The sequence below is a fragment of the Muscardinus avellanarius genome (genome assembly GCF_963383645.1).
Source record: "Muscardinus avellanarius genome assembly, chromosome: 19".
Classification (NCBI taxonomy): Eukaryota; Metazoa; Chordata; class Mammalia; order Rodentia; family Gliridae; genus Muscardinus; species Muscardinus avellanarius.
Window position 1 is genome coordinate 970,098 of NC_137805.1, and position 13,557 is coordinate 983,654.

Here is a 13,557-nt window from a genome sequence, read left to right on the forward strand (position 1 = left end):
GCAGCATGGTGGCCCATTTCCGACTACGCAGGACTCCCTCTGAAACTCCTCAAACACTTTTACCACTTAACATGTTGTCCAGAATTCCAAAGCATGTGTTGCAGGAGCAGTCTACTTTTGGGGAGATTTCCTCAAAATTTCAAGGTGGACTGGACTGGATCTGTCTGCCCCTCCAAATTCCGGTCACCACCGCCGCTGCTGCCTCAACTGCCATCTTGGTTTTCTCCTGACCACCTTTCCCACACAGTTTGTTTTCCAGAATTCCTGAGCTTATGCGGTAGTAGCAGTATACATTTGAGGGTATTTCTTTAAACTTATGAGGCAGATTGGATTGAATCTCTGCCTCTACCCAATACTAACCACCATTGCCGCTGCCACAGTCTTCTGGGTTCTTTTCCGAGCACCTTATTCACACAGCATGTTGTCCCCAATTCCCCAGCATGAGTGGTGGTAGCCTGGCTTCCCGCCTGAGCGCTGAGCTCCTGGGACCTGCAGCTGGGCTTTCTGTCCCTGTGCTGAGCTCCCAGGACACGCGGCTGGGCTTCCTGCCCATGCGCTGAGCTCCTGGGATGCGCACCTGGGCTTCCCGTCCAGGACGCTTGGCTGGGCTTCAGGTCCATGGATTGAGCTCCAGGGCATGCAGCTGGGCTTCCTATCCCTGCGCTGAGCTGCAGGGACATACAGTTCGGCTTCCCGACCCGCGCTGCCGGGACCCGCGCTGCCGGGCACCCTCCACCAAGCCAGGATTATTTTTCTTACAAGGTGTGCTGTTAAGAGTCCCCAGCATATGTGGCTGAAGCGGTCTTTTGTCTAATCTCTTCTGGGGTGTTCTTCCAGATATCACTTTTCTTGCATGGCAGGCGCCTCATTGTCCTTTTGCTTCTAATTCTGCCATTATCCACTCTCTTTCCTGAATTCTATGTAGAAAATTATGGCTGGAAATGTCTCCTTAAGTTGTCCCAATCAGGTATTAAACCAAAATCGGGTGTCCAGGGCTTCTCCGAGGAATGCAGTTTATTTCAGTGGCCGTGGTCGCCGCCATCTTGCCCCGCTCTCCCTTATTTTTTTAAATTCTTTATTTTGAAACAGGGTCTCACTAGGTTGCAGAGGGCCTCACTAAGTAGCAAGGCTGGCTGCGAACCACAATCCTCCGGTCTCAGCCTCCCCAGTACTGGGATTACAAGCGTGCGCCACCACATCCGGCTACCCATCTCCTTTTAAATATGATCCAAACAATCTATATATATCATCAGGTACCGTAGGGTGACTCCAAAAAATACTTCCTTCACTGACAGACTGTGTTTCAGGGCCTCAACTTGTGCATCAACTAGGCCTCATAGAACTGATTTTCTGCCATTTTTTAAGGAAGCATTGGAGATGCTGCTTTTGATACTGTAGTCTCTGGACTATGCTAGTTAGCAGTTCCAGAATAAAGTGGATTAAGGGCAGGATGTCTGGTGCCAATAGAAACTCAGTGCATATAGGAGGCACAGAGTCTTGCATCAAACCAGATGCTGGCTAACATCTCAATGAGGAAATAGAAGCATGTCTTTTATACAGTTTCAACATATGAGGTGTTAGAAATAACAGAGACACTTACCAGATACCACTGCTTGGTAAAAAGAGGATCATTCATGTTGATGTCAATCTCATTGATGTCTCTGTACCCTCTCTTTTTTCGGTCAAATCCTTCCTGTTGCAAGGCCAGCTTTACCTGGAATGACAGTAATAGTAAATTACCCAAGTAGCAACCCAAGTACCCCTTCTGAAATTCATTCCACTAATTAAAAAATATTTTAGTGGTACTGAGGATTAAACCCAGTGGTTTTCTGCCCCATCTGTATTTTTTTTTTAAATTTTGGTTTTTTTCTTCAAAACAGGGTCTTGATCAGTTGCCCAGGCTGGCCTCAAACTTGTGATCCTCCTGTCTAAGCCTCCCAAATTTTGGGATTACAGGTGTGAGCCACTATGCCTGGCAGCCCACAGATTGAAATTTTGTTTGTATATAATGTTTTTTTTCTCAGCAAAAGTACATTTTGTAGAGATTATCACTTTATAATTATTTTCCAAAAGCATTTAATTGTGGTTGTATTGAACAAAGAAAACTTGATGATGGCTCAAAGTGATTTTCCTTAAAATAAGGATTAGACTGAGAATAGTTATCTCAAGGAAGATAAAAGTGGCAGGGGTCATTCAGTGAAATAAAGAAAAACAGCAGAAAATTCCTACTAGGAAAGGAGATTGACATGAATTTGGGAGGGAGAAAATGAAATTGAAGACTGCATGGCTCAGCTCTTATTTCTGAAAGGCTTCCCAGTGTTGACATTTGTTGAACAGTACTGTTTATCATATCTGGGGATCAGCCAAAGAAGCTCCAAGCCAAAAAGCAAAACCAAAGCTACCTACTGGAGAGCCAGCAAGTACCACGGCAAAGCTCCAGAAGGAAGTAAGTGAGAGACCTTTGAAAACCAATTCATGGATGGTGCTGCTGTCCTCCTATGGGCATTTCATTTTTGGCATCAGGACCCTGAGGTCACCGATGGAAATGAGACTTGGGAGTTGAGTTAGGTTAAGCAGCCTCGAGGCTGTGTCTTTCCTCCTCCAATAGCTATGGCCAGTTAAGCAGGTCAGACTCCAGGACTAGGCATGTATATACAAAGGTGTGTGCTAGATTACTTCTCCTCCTCCTCCTCCTCCTCCTCCTCCTCCTCCTCCTCCTCCTCCTCTTCCTTCTTGTCCTGCTCCTCTTCTTCTTCTCATTGCTGTTATTATTATTATTAGTTTTGTAGTCCAATATTCTTTTTTTTTTTGGTGGTACTGGGGCTCCTGGAAACCCTTCTACCTCAGGGCTACACTCCCAGACCTATTTTATACTTTTTAAAATTTGGAAACAGGGTCTTTTAAGCCAGCGCGGCTGGCTTCGAACCTGTGCGATCCTCCTGTCTCTGCCTCCCAAGCGCGGGGATTACAAGTGTGTGCAACCATGCCCGGCCAATATTCATTTTTCTTCTCAGTTACCCCAGCATATTTGGGGACTTTCTTAAGCTCACTGGGTTTTGGGTTGGTGGAAGGAAAAGTCTAGACACCGGCCTGCTATAAAGATGGTGAGGGTTCCTCAACTATCTATTTCTTAGAATTTGAATCTTCACAAGATGATTTAGGAATCCTTGGAATTTGTCTACCCCAGAGTTCATTCATGAGACTTTCCCTTCAGAAGACCCAGGCTACCATTGCTGCACACTCACAGAAGCTCTTCCAAGGCTGATCCTACTGCCTCCTAGTATGCATGAGCTCTGTCCACAATTTCATAATATGGAAGTAATCCAGATCCATTTCCCTTGCATGTAATCAAGAACTCTAACTGGTAACAGAGCTGGGCATGGTGGGATATACCTGTAATCCCAATATTTGGGAGACTAAGACAGGAGGATTGCTAGTTTAAGGCCAAAACTTTGCTAGGCCCTTAGCAACTTAGCAAGACCTTGTTTCAAAATAAAAATTAAAAAGGACTGAGAGTGGAGCTTAGAAGTAGAATGCCCCTGAGACCAATCACCAATATAACCCCCTCCCAAAAGCAAACCAAGCCCTCTAACTAACACGGAATGAGAGCCAGGTGGCAGGAGTGAGTCTAGAGTGCTTGCAGGAAGGGAGAGTGAAGACGCTGCTCCAGACTCCTCCCTCTCGTGCCATCCTGGACTCCTCTGGTCACACACCTACCCATGAAGGCTTGGGCACACCTGCCAGAAAATTATAACCACCAGACACTCTATGCACATGAAGAAGAAGTGTTAGATGTGCCATTGGCTCTATGAGTTCTTGGGGGGCCTTTGAAGAAGGGACACTCACTCACTGAGATACAGCTTGAACAAAATTTTCTCCAAAGAAAGAGTGAAGTACTTAGAAAATATGTTAGTGATTTTTTTTTAGAATAATGGCAAAAACAATCTGGACACAGCTGTTGTCAATTTGAATTGGAGGTAAATTTCAATTCAAACACACACACATATGCACACATACACATGTGCATACACATGCTCTCTAGTTCTCAAGCTGGAAAGATATTTATAAGATGCTTCTCTTGAAACCATTTACTGTGGAAACGAGTAGTTAAGCAAAAGTGTAGCTTCAGCTTGGGAAAGAAGGATCCTGAGTGAAGACATTGCCTCTTCCCATTTTGGTCCTACAATGAGGCCTTTATCTGTTCTGCTCGTTAAAGGGAGGCATGGCTGGTTTCCACAGAGGGCTTCTCAAATGGGTTTTATTGTTATAAATAACTTACTTGAGATAGCACCTTTTCTTCAGGAAACAAGAGCAACTTCATTGTGGAGATCGGAAAAACTCTTCTCTCTGTGTTGTTTCTTAGCAGCATAAAAACAAAAAGACTTACACAAGATTTCAGTGTGTGTGTGTGTGTGTGTGTGTGTGTGTGTGTGATACTGGGGATGAGACCCCAGGGCATTCTACCTCCGAGCTATACCCCCGGCCTGATTTTATTTTTTATTTGAAAACAGAGTCTAGATAAGTTGCTAAGAGTCTTGCTAAATTGCCAAGGCTGGATTTAAATCTTCAATCCTCCCATCTCAGCTTCTCAAGTACTGGGATTACAGTAGTGTGCCACCATGCCTGGCTAAGAATTCATCTTTTTAAACAACAGAGCAGGAATGGCTACTGCAGTCACTCCAAATCCAATTAGTCCAAGTACACTCTAATGAAAAGATGGCTTTAATTCATTTTCATAAAATTAATTTTTTAATTCCATAAATGAGGTTTTAATGGAAACCAGTGGAATGCTGTAGTCTCTAGATACCTCTTCTTCAGCTCAGGAGTTTACTTATCCTAAGACTGGAGGAAGCTTTTCAGATTTATTAATTTTTCTGCCTGTCCTCAGTGGAGATCACAGCTGTACTTCAAGAGAGACACACACCTTTAAATATATGTTCTTTTTAGAACTTTTACATATAAATAACCAGAGAACAGTTTTAGTCATAATAATACCATGTGGCCTTGTTGTTTTATTTTCTTGGATTCTAGTTCAATCCAACTCATATTCTTTCTTCACTAGTGTGTGTGTGTGTGTGTGTGTGTGTGTTTGTGTGTGTGTGTGTGTGTGTGTGTGTGTGTGTGTGTGGTGGTTCTGGGGCTTGAACACAGAGGCATTCTACTTCTGCACTAAACCTCCAGCCCTAATTTATTTCTTATTTTGAAACAGGGTCTTACTAAGTTACGGAAGGCCTCACTGAGTTGAGGCTGGTCATGAATCTGGAGCCTCCTGGGATTATATAAGAGTTTTAATTTGCAACAGCATAGCCATCCTGTTCTATTTTATACACATCCACAGAGTTATGCGCTGTAGTTCACACAACTCTCTCTTATTGATCACTTAGATTGTTTTCTATTATAATTGAGACTACCATGCATGACCAGTGAGATGAGGTTATAAACTATTTTTTAAAGACCTCTGGGGAAGAGTTCACTGTTAACATTTTATGTTGTGTAAAGGCCTTAATGTCAGAGAAATATTTGTGAGTGCTAAAACTATATTCCTTACATTTTAACTTGAAGTCCACCTGATGCATTCTCTTTTTCTGTCCCGAGTTTTGACATTTCACTAATGATTCTGGCTATTACCATTTAGATGTGATCTCAAGGACACAGGTGCAAGTCTCAAGGAGAGGCATCATAGCTTCCTCACCTTCTCAAAGATAGTGTACCTTTAACGTCAGCATTTAGTTCCAGAATGCTTTCCCAAATTGGATCATTAACACAAACCTGTGCACAAGTAAACATATAATAATGTATAGAAGGAAAAGAGGAGTACTTGTAACTGGGTATTATTTTATTGGACATGAACAGGTAGATCATCTACAATTCTGGCTCAGATTTTACCTTACTTTGACATATGTGCACAAATGTTACCTAAGAAAATCTACCCACCCCTTACCCTTTCTATTTCTCCTCAACTGAGAATTTCTCACTCAACAAGTATTTTCTGTCTACAATATGGAACATACCAAGAGGGAGCAGAAAATATCCCTGCACATTTGCATATAGTGTTACAGCTAACAAGGCAGTTACACTACATTAGGAACAAAATGGTGAGTGGGAGGGATCAAAGGTTTCAAAACCATTGTCCAATATGTAAAAACATTGCAGATTCATTAGCTTGCCCATTGTAAATGCTAAGAATTTTCCACTAAGACACACTGCTTGTCCCTAAGGGCAGGCAACACTGTCAACCTTCCAGTATCTGGGACAGCTTAACCAGGAATAGAACTCGCCAAAGACCTGAACCATCATCACTTCCCTGCTGAGATGATAATTAAACAGCTGTTAATTAGCACTGAACGTGCTGTGTGAGGAGGGGCCAGGAGAAAGGAGAACCAGGTGCCTTCAAAGAGGCGGGAAACATTTTTTTCCCCTTGAAGTGAGTACAAGAAAATAAACATTAAACACAAAACTACCATATTTCTGAAAATACTCAATGCTGTGAACTGTGATCAGATGGCTGCACTTTGGTTCATGGCCCCCCAAAGAGAGTCAAAAAACTATAAAGGGAGTTTTATTTTTATGGCACTGGGAATTGAACCCAGGGGCATTCTACCTCTGAGCTACACCCCAGGCCTATTTTATTTTTTATTTTGAAACAGGATCTCACTAGGTTGCTGAGAATCTTGCTATATTGCTGAGGCTGTCCTCAAACCTGCAATCCTCCTGTTTCAGCCTCCCGCAGACTGGGATTGCAGGCGTGCACCACTATGTCTATCTTCAACCGAATATTTATTTATTTTAATTAATTAATTAATTAATTTTTGGTGGTACTGGGGTTCCTGGAAGCCCTTCTACCTCCGTGCTACACTCCCAGACCTATTTTATATTTTTGAAACAGGGTCTCTTACGCCAGTGCGACTGGCTTCGAACCTGCGCGATCCTCCTGTCTCCGCCTCCCCAGCGCAGGGATTACAAGCGTGCGCCACCATGCCCGGCTTCAACCAAATATTTAAAACTGGACCAAATCACAGAAACCACAATGTCCTGACCTATGCTTGCTTTTGACTCACACGGGACTAACAGTAGGCTGAGTAGCAATACCTAGAGGACTTTTGGATCTATAAACGCATGTGCCCTGTAATTTGTGCAAAACAACCTGCACAGTAACGGTTTTGTCTTTTAGAACTTGGGCATTCTTCTTCAGAACCCAGTCCCATTGCTGCAGGATTGTGCGGTCCTCTGCTATTGCATTTCCTTAACAGACCCTAATATAAATGCCCCTGCATTAGCCTGAACTTAGGTTTTGCTTCTGATTTGTTCACAATGCTGTTGATTGTGTTGCAATATTATCTTCCTTCCTTCCTTCCTTCCTTCCTTCCTTCCTTCCTCCCTTCCTCCCTTCCTCCCTTCCTTCCTCCCTTCCTTCCTTCCTTCCTTCCTTCCTCCCTCCCTCCCTTCCTTCCTTCCTCCCTTCCTTCCTTCCTTCCTTCCTTCCTTCTTTCCTTCCTTCCTTCTTTTTTTCTTTTTTCTTTTGTGGTACTGAAGATTGAACCCAGGGGCATTTCACTTCTGAGCTATACTCCTAGCCCTATTTTTTATTCTTCATTTTGAAACAGGGTCTCACTAAGTTGGGAAGGGCCTCACTAAGTAGCTGAGGCCGGCTGTGAACCTGCTATCCTCCTGTCTCAGCCTCCCAAATGCTGGGATTACAAAAGTGTACCACCACGCCTGGCTGCAACATTATTTTCTGTACCACTAAAATTCTTTTTGGTATTGGTAAACCCAGAGACATTCTACCTCCAAGCTAAACCCCCAGCTCTATTTTATTTTTATTTTGAAACAGGGTCTTGCTGGGTTGATGAGAGTTTTACTTGCTGAGGCTGGTCACAAACCTGGAATCCTCCTGTCCCTGCCTCCCAAGTACTGGAATTACAGATGTGTACCACTGAACCTGGCTAAGAGTTATTTTAATTAGCATTGTTATAGGTTTAATTGTACCCTGAAAGATACATTGATGTCCTAACCTCGAGTGCCCATGGAAATAAAAATTAGATGGTCAAGAGAAAGTAATGTTTCTCCGAGAGCCTCAGAGATCACATTTGGCTGCAGTTTGTTTCACAAGTACAAGTTCCTCACTCTTTAAATTTCAGATAAGGAATGCTATCTGGAGGTGGGCGTGGTGGTGCATGCCCATAATCCCAGTACTTGGGAGGCTGAGACAGGATGATCATAGGTTTGAGTCCAGCCTCAGCAACGTAGCAAAAACCTGTTTAAAAAAAAATTAAACAAGGGTTAGGGGTGTATGTCAGGGGTAGGATGTCTCTGGGTTTACTCTCCAGTAAAACACACACACACACACACACACACACACACACGTAAAGAATGCTATTTGGAAAGAATATGCTTACAAGACTACATGTTCCAACAATTTCTAACCACAGAATTTCTGCTGACCTACTGACTATTGCAAAAGATGTACTGCTTTCTGATAAATCCTCACGATAGCCCTTGGGCACCAACTACATATAGCTTAATGTATGAACAGACCTCTAGCATCAATCTAAAGTTGTTCAGAATAACTTGTGTAATAGAGCTAATTGAAAATTGTTAAACACAAGTTATTTCACATCACTCTATTATTTTCTCCCCTTTTAAAAGAATCTAATCAGTCTTTCTTTCCTGGATAAAACATTTACTTTATTTCTGACTAAACCTACATCTCCAAATTTGCAAATCTATGCTGTACCCAAATAAAAACTCTATTTCCTATTTTTTTTCTTTTTGTTTGCGGCACTGGGAATGGAATCCATGGGCATTGCACCTCCAAGCTACACCCCCAGTTCTATTTTTTAGTCTTTTTACTTTTTTTTGAAAGAAAGTCTCACTGAGTTGTGAAGGGTATCGCTAAAAAGCAGAGGCTGTCCATGAACCGCGATCCTCCCGAATGCTGCAATTTTTGCAAATGAAGAAAATAAATGCTATTTGCTTTTGCAAATGAGGAAAAAATAAAACAAAAATGTTAGCAAAATAAATTGGTTATCATATCCCTAAAACTCTTTTGTACTCAGAGTTGAAGTCAGAATTGTGCCTGCCTGTGATTTTCCATTGTCACCGTTTCTCTCTAGAGCAAGACATTGTTAGAACAGAGGAAACTGCACCGAGACACCATTATTACTCCAAGTCTAAGTTTGCACTGGGCTTCACTGTGGGGCTCCACTTCTTTATTTTGCCTTCCCAAGGAAGGGAACAGTCCCAGTGTTTGAACTGATGGGCTGAGCATGAGTCATCAAGAAAGGATCCCCCCAAGCCACGCAGGGAGTGATGTGGGAGATGATGAAGGAAGGACTTCATTCAGGCTCCATCATTCTAGTTCATCTGTTTCACTATGATGACTGGCTTTGGTTGTCAAGATCCAGACAGAGACTTGGGAAGAGAGAGGTCTGAGGGGGAAGATATGACCCAGAGAGGTCAAATGCAGGGAGGGGAAGCAGGTGGCCAGCAGTCAGGGAGTCTGGATGCTTATTTTCCTCCTTGAGCAGGTAGGTATGACTTTTCAGAAAGCCTAATTATGTGCAAATCACACGGCTTAACTTTTTCACCGACTCTGAGTTAAGCCATAATCGTGGCCGAAGACACAGTTATTGATTGCCCTCATTTAGAGAGGTCTGCCCATCTTGCAAGAATGACAAGGATCAATTGCGAAGAGAGGATATGGCTGTGTGCCTCTGACCACAGTTCCAGTCACTGCATCTCAGTGACAAGATATTAGCAAATTGCTATCTATCATCTAAAGCTCAGTCTACAAGGATCCCATGAGATAAATCAGTACAATTAAGGAAGAGAGTAAAAGATGTTTCCAGTGGAGCAAAGTGCAGAGGGAACCAATGAGCATGCCACTAGGGCACAAACCCCAGCTCCCACATCTGCTGGGACTTGAATAGCGTGGTTGTGGTTGTGCCTTAGTTTGAAATTGAACTCGCTCTTGTTCTTGTTGCCGGAGTGGTGGGGAAATTTTAGCAATTGTATTTGGGGGGATTAAAGAATATTTATAGGTACTATGTCAGGTGTTGAGGAAGGGCTGGCTGGACTGGGATGTACTGCAGAGGACTATTTTCCAGAGATGCCCCCGCATGTCAAATGACATGGTGCCCTGAGAGGCTAGTGAAGAAAAGAGGTAAAGCGAGGCTGAGTTCCTGTAACATACTAATAGCTCTGGCTACACACACAGTGTAGAAATCAAGATAGACTGCCTGGGCCCATGGATGGCTATTGCCCATCACAGCTGGGTGGAAGGACCTCACTGCAACAAAGAAGGCTCCTGGGAAGACAAATGGGAAAAGAGTAAGAGGATCGGGTGCAGAAAGGAGCAGGACAAGGAAGCTCTTTCCTTTCTGCTCCAGCTGTGGCCAGCTGGCATCCTCACATCTGGCGCACCAGCTGAGTCTTCACCTCCTCAAGAAGGCCCTAGAGGAAAAGGGAAGTCAGGCCAGCAGGGTTCTCAGAGAGAATGCTCACAGCCCTGGCTGGGAAAAAAATTACCCCAGCACCTCACAGGAACACAAATTCCAGAAGCTTCATCTTGCAAAGCCTTCACCATAATAGTGTACACATTCCAGAGGATGCTGGGTGGAGAGGTGTCTGGGCCGCCTAGTCTCTGGTCTTTGTAGGAGGGAGGGCTCAACAATGTGCCTCTGGAAAGCATGATGAATCCTTCTGAGGATATACTGCAGTTTCACTATATTCTGCTATTTCTGGCTGGTAAGCTTCATGGAAGAGAATCAGTAGCATTAAGGTTGCCTGGCTTGGTTCCATCAGCCAGTTACCTTGATTTTGTTGCTACGACCATAGGCTTATGATGGTACCCCAGCTCCAGCTGCTGCCTCACAACTGTGTGTGATGAAGAGCAGTGGTGAGTGGAAAATGGTCAATTTGGCCCAGAGTCACAACTCTCCTGAGGGCTGAAGATAATGCCCAAACTCAATGCAGTACGCAAGTGCTAGTATTAGATTCACAAAGGACAGTGCCAGGCCCTGGCATGGCTGGCTTCTCATTGCGCATGTCATGAGGTAGGTCTCTCCAGTTCTCTGAGTCATGCATTCTTCCTCTAGAGCAGGGATTTGACCAGCACAGCCACCACCTGTTTTGTCATTAATGTTGGTTGGAACCTATGGCTACATTTATGACACATGGTGAAGCTGAGTTGTCTCAATGAGATCAGGTGGTCAGAAAAGTCTAAAACATTTGCTTTCCAGCCCTTTCTCTACAAAGTTTGTTAAACCTATCACACAGCATATTGATGATGCTTATTGGCAAGGATCAGGTAAACTAAACTTTTCTTGTTAGGAGCTATGAAATATACTCTTAATTTAATTATAATGAACAGTGTATCCATGAAATCCATTTCCTCTATCAGGAAAGAATCAGGACAGTGTTTAGGATAGTGCACACAAAATAATTTGAAGGGTACAAGGAAAGCCTCCTATAGTTCTCCCCTGAGCACGGGCCCAGTGACTGTATTATAGCCATGAAGGGTTAAGCTTTAATTTTAAACATTCATTATCCAGGTTGATTGCGACTCTATTTAAAAGATTTGGAAAGCAAGTCCTCTGGGAAAAACAACATCTCCAGGTGTTCTCGCTTACCCGCCCTGGCGCACAAGCTCACTAATGAGACAGATTTCCTGGATGACGATGAGATATTGGCACAAGGAAGGGGCGTACGCTTACTGGAAAGATAATATTGCAAGTCTTGGGTGGTTTTCTGCAAGCTGGGAGAGAACAGTAACAAAGCATTCAGGGCGTAGACTGGGGTTGCCACAAGAGGAAGGGATAATACAAAGGAGGTGAGAAGGTACTGGGAGGAAGCCCCAGGGTCTGCTTTTCCAGACACAGTCTTTATGCTGGGCCTCTCTCCAGCATGGAGGAATACACCAGTCATTTATTTGCTATAACTAAGGTTTCAGGATGGTTTCTTTATATGTTTTCAGGGGGCCCAAACATAAAAAGCAGTCTGCTACAGAATGCAAATGGTTTCTTGAAAACTCACCACCCCCTTTTCTTAAATGAATAAATGCAAAAGAAGGTTTACTTTTCCAATGAGGATAAGGACTAAAGAGTCAAAGGGAAGGGAGGGCTCAAGCCTCAATTCTTTCTTCTGCAAAGGCATCTATTTTTAATCTCCCTCAAAGGTTAGCCCCTTCGTCAACAGCCTTGTCGATTCTCTCCTCCCATTGGCATTTCATTAGTTGCCACTGAAACAGTTCCATGGTAGAAAAGAAATGTGTACTGAAACTGCAGTCGACATATGTGTGAACTATTTGGGGCTGGGAGCTGGGGGGTAAGCATCCTCAGTACTGGACAGCTGGAGAGCAATTTATACATCAAGCTAAGCAGCCCACGATTGACAAAACACCAACAAAGATAACGGTCAGAGTCACTGATTCTTACTGCACTCTACTTATACACCCAGCACCTAGTGGCAGGCGTTTATGAGCTCCAGCACCGTATGGTGAGGCAGAATGGAGGACTTTGCAATAACACTCCTGTGAGGCACAGAACCATCCTTAGGCTCAGGTCTGCCCTTTGAAAAATACCAGGAGAAACACATTTTCATTCTGCAGTTTCTCAGCTTTCTACATCGGATGCAATAACTTAATACCTTAAAAGAATAAAATTTGTTTCTCTTTGAGTTTTATTTTTTTAGAGTTCTGGAGGTCAGAATTCTAAAATTACGGTGTCAGCAGAGTTGTGTTACTCTTGGAAGCTCTGGGGGAGGGGAGAGTGTGTGTTCTTGCCTTTCGCAGCCTCTAGAGGCTTCCTGCATTCCTGTTTATGGCCTTCTGGCTCTGTCTTCAAAGGCAGCAATAGTGGTCACATTTGTTATTTGTTCTTGTATGGCAGCACCCTTACTCTTTTTTTTTTTTTTTTTTTTGGTGTTGGAGATTGAACCCAGGGACATTCTACCTCTGAGCTACACCCCAGCCCCATTTTATGTTGAAACCAGGTCTCACTAAATTGCGGAGGGCCTCACTAAGTTGCTGAGGCTGGTTGCACACCTAAAATCCTCCTGACTCAGCCTCCCAAGTTCTGGATTATAAGCATGCGCCACCATGCCTGGCTCATCCTTACTACCTCTTATAAAGATGCTTGTGCTTATGTTGGGCCCATCTAGGCAATTTCAGGATACCCTCCTATCTTAAAACCACTTCATTAGCAATCTTAACCCCAGCCATGGCCTTAGTTTCCCCTTGCTGTGTGATATAAACAGAGTCACAGGTTCTAGGGCTGGGACATGGATATCTTTGGGGGTGGGAAAGTCATTATTCTGCTTAACACTTGCAGGCAGGGAGCTGATAGCCATGCTGGAAAGTGAGGCTGATTTTTGGTAAATTCTGTAGAAGAGGTCTGTGTGGAAAGGAAGGCAGTTTGATGGAGATAGAGAGCCCAGAATTTTTTAGGGAAAAGAAACAAAACAGCCACATTATGGGATGAGCTATTAGCTGGCAAAGTATTGATGAGGGGGCACTTAATGAGTGGTAAAAAGGTAAGTCAGTGTTATTTCTTTTTTTGT

The 13,557-nt window shown here is 43.5% G+C and overlaps 1 protein-coding gene across 2 annotated transcripts in view; it reads right to left on the bottom strand.

Moving 5' to 3' along the window:
• Window positions 1–13,557, bottom strand: part of PCSK2 (proprotein convertase subtilisin/kexin type 2) — a gene marked incomplete at both ends in the record, with an annotated part of 308,819 nt that overhangs the window by 145,316 nt on the left and 149,946 nt on the right. For both annotated transcript variants that reach the window (XM_080716067.1, XM_080716066.1), the window contains one exon: window positions 1,601–1,714. In XM_080716067.1, the coding sequence (XP_080572193.1) occupies window positions 1,601–1,714 (114 nt within the window). The remainder of the gene's footprint in view (window positions 1–1,600; window positions 1,715–13,557) is intronic.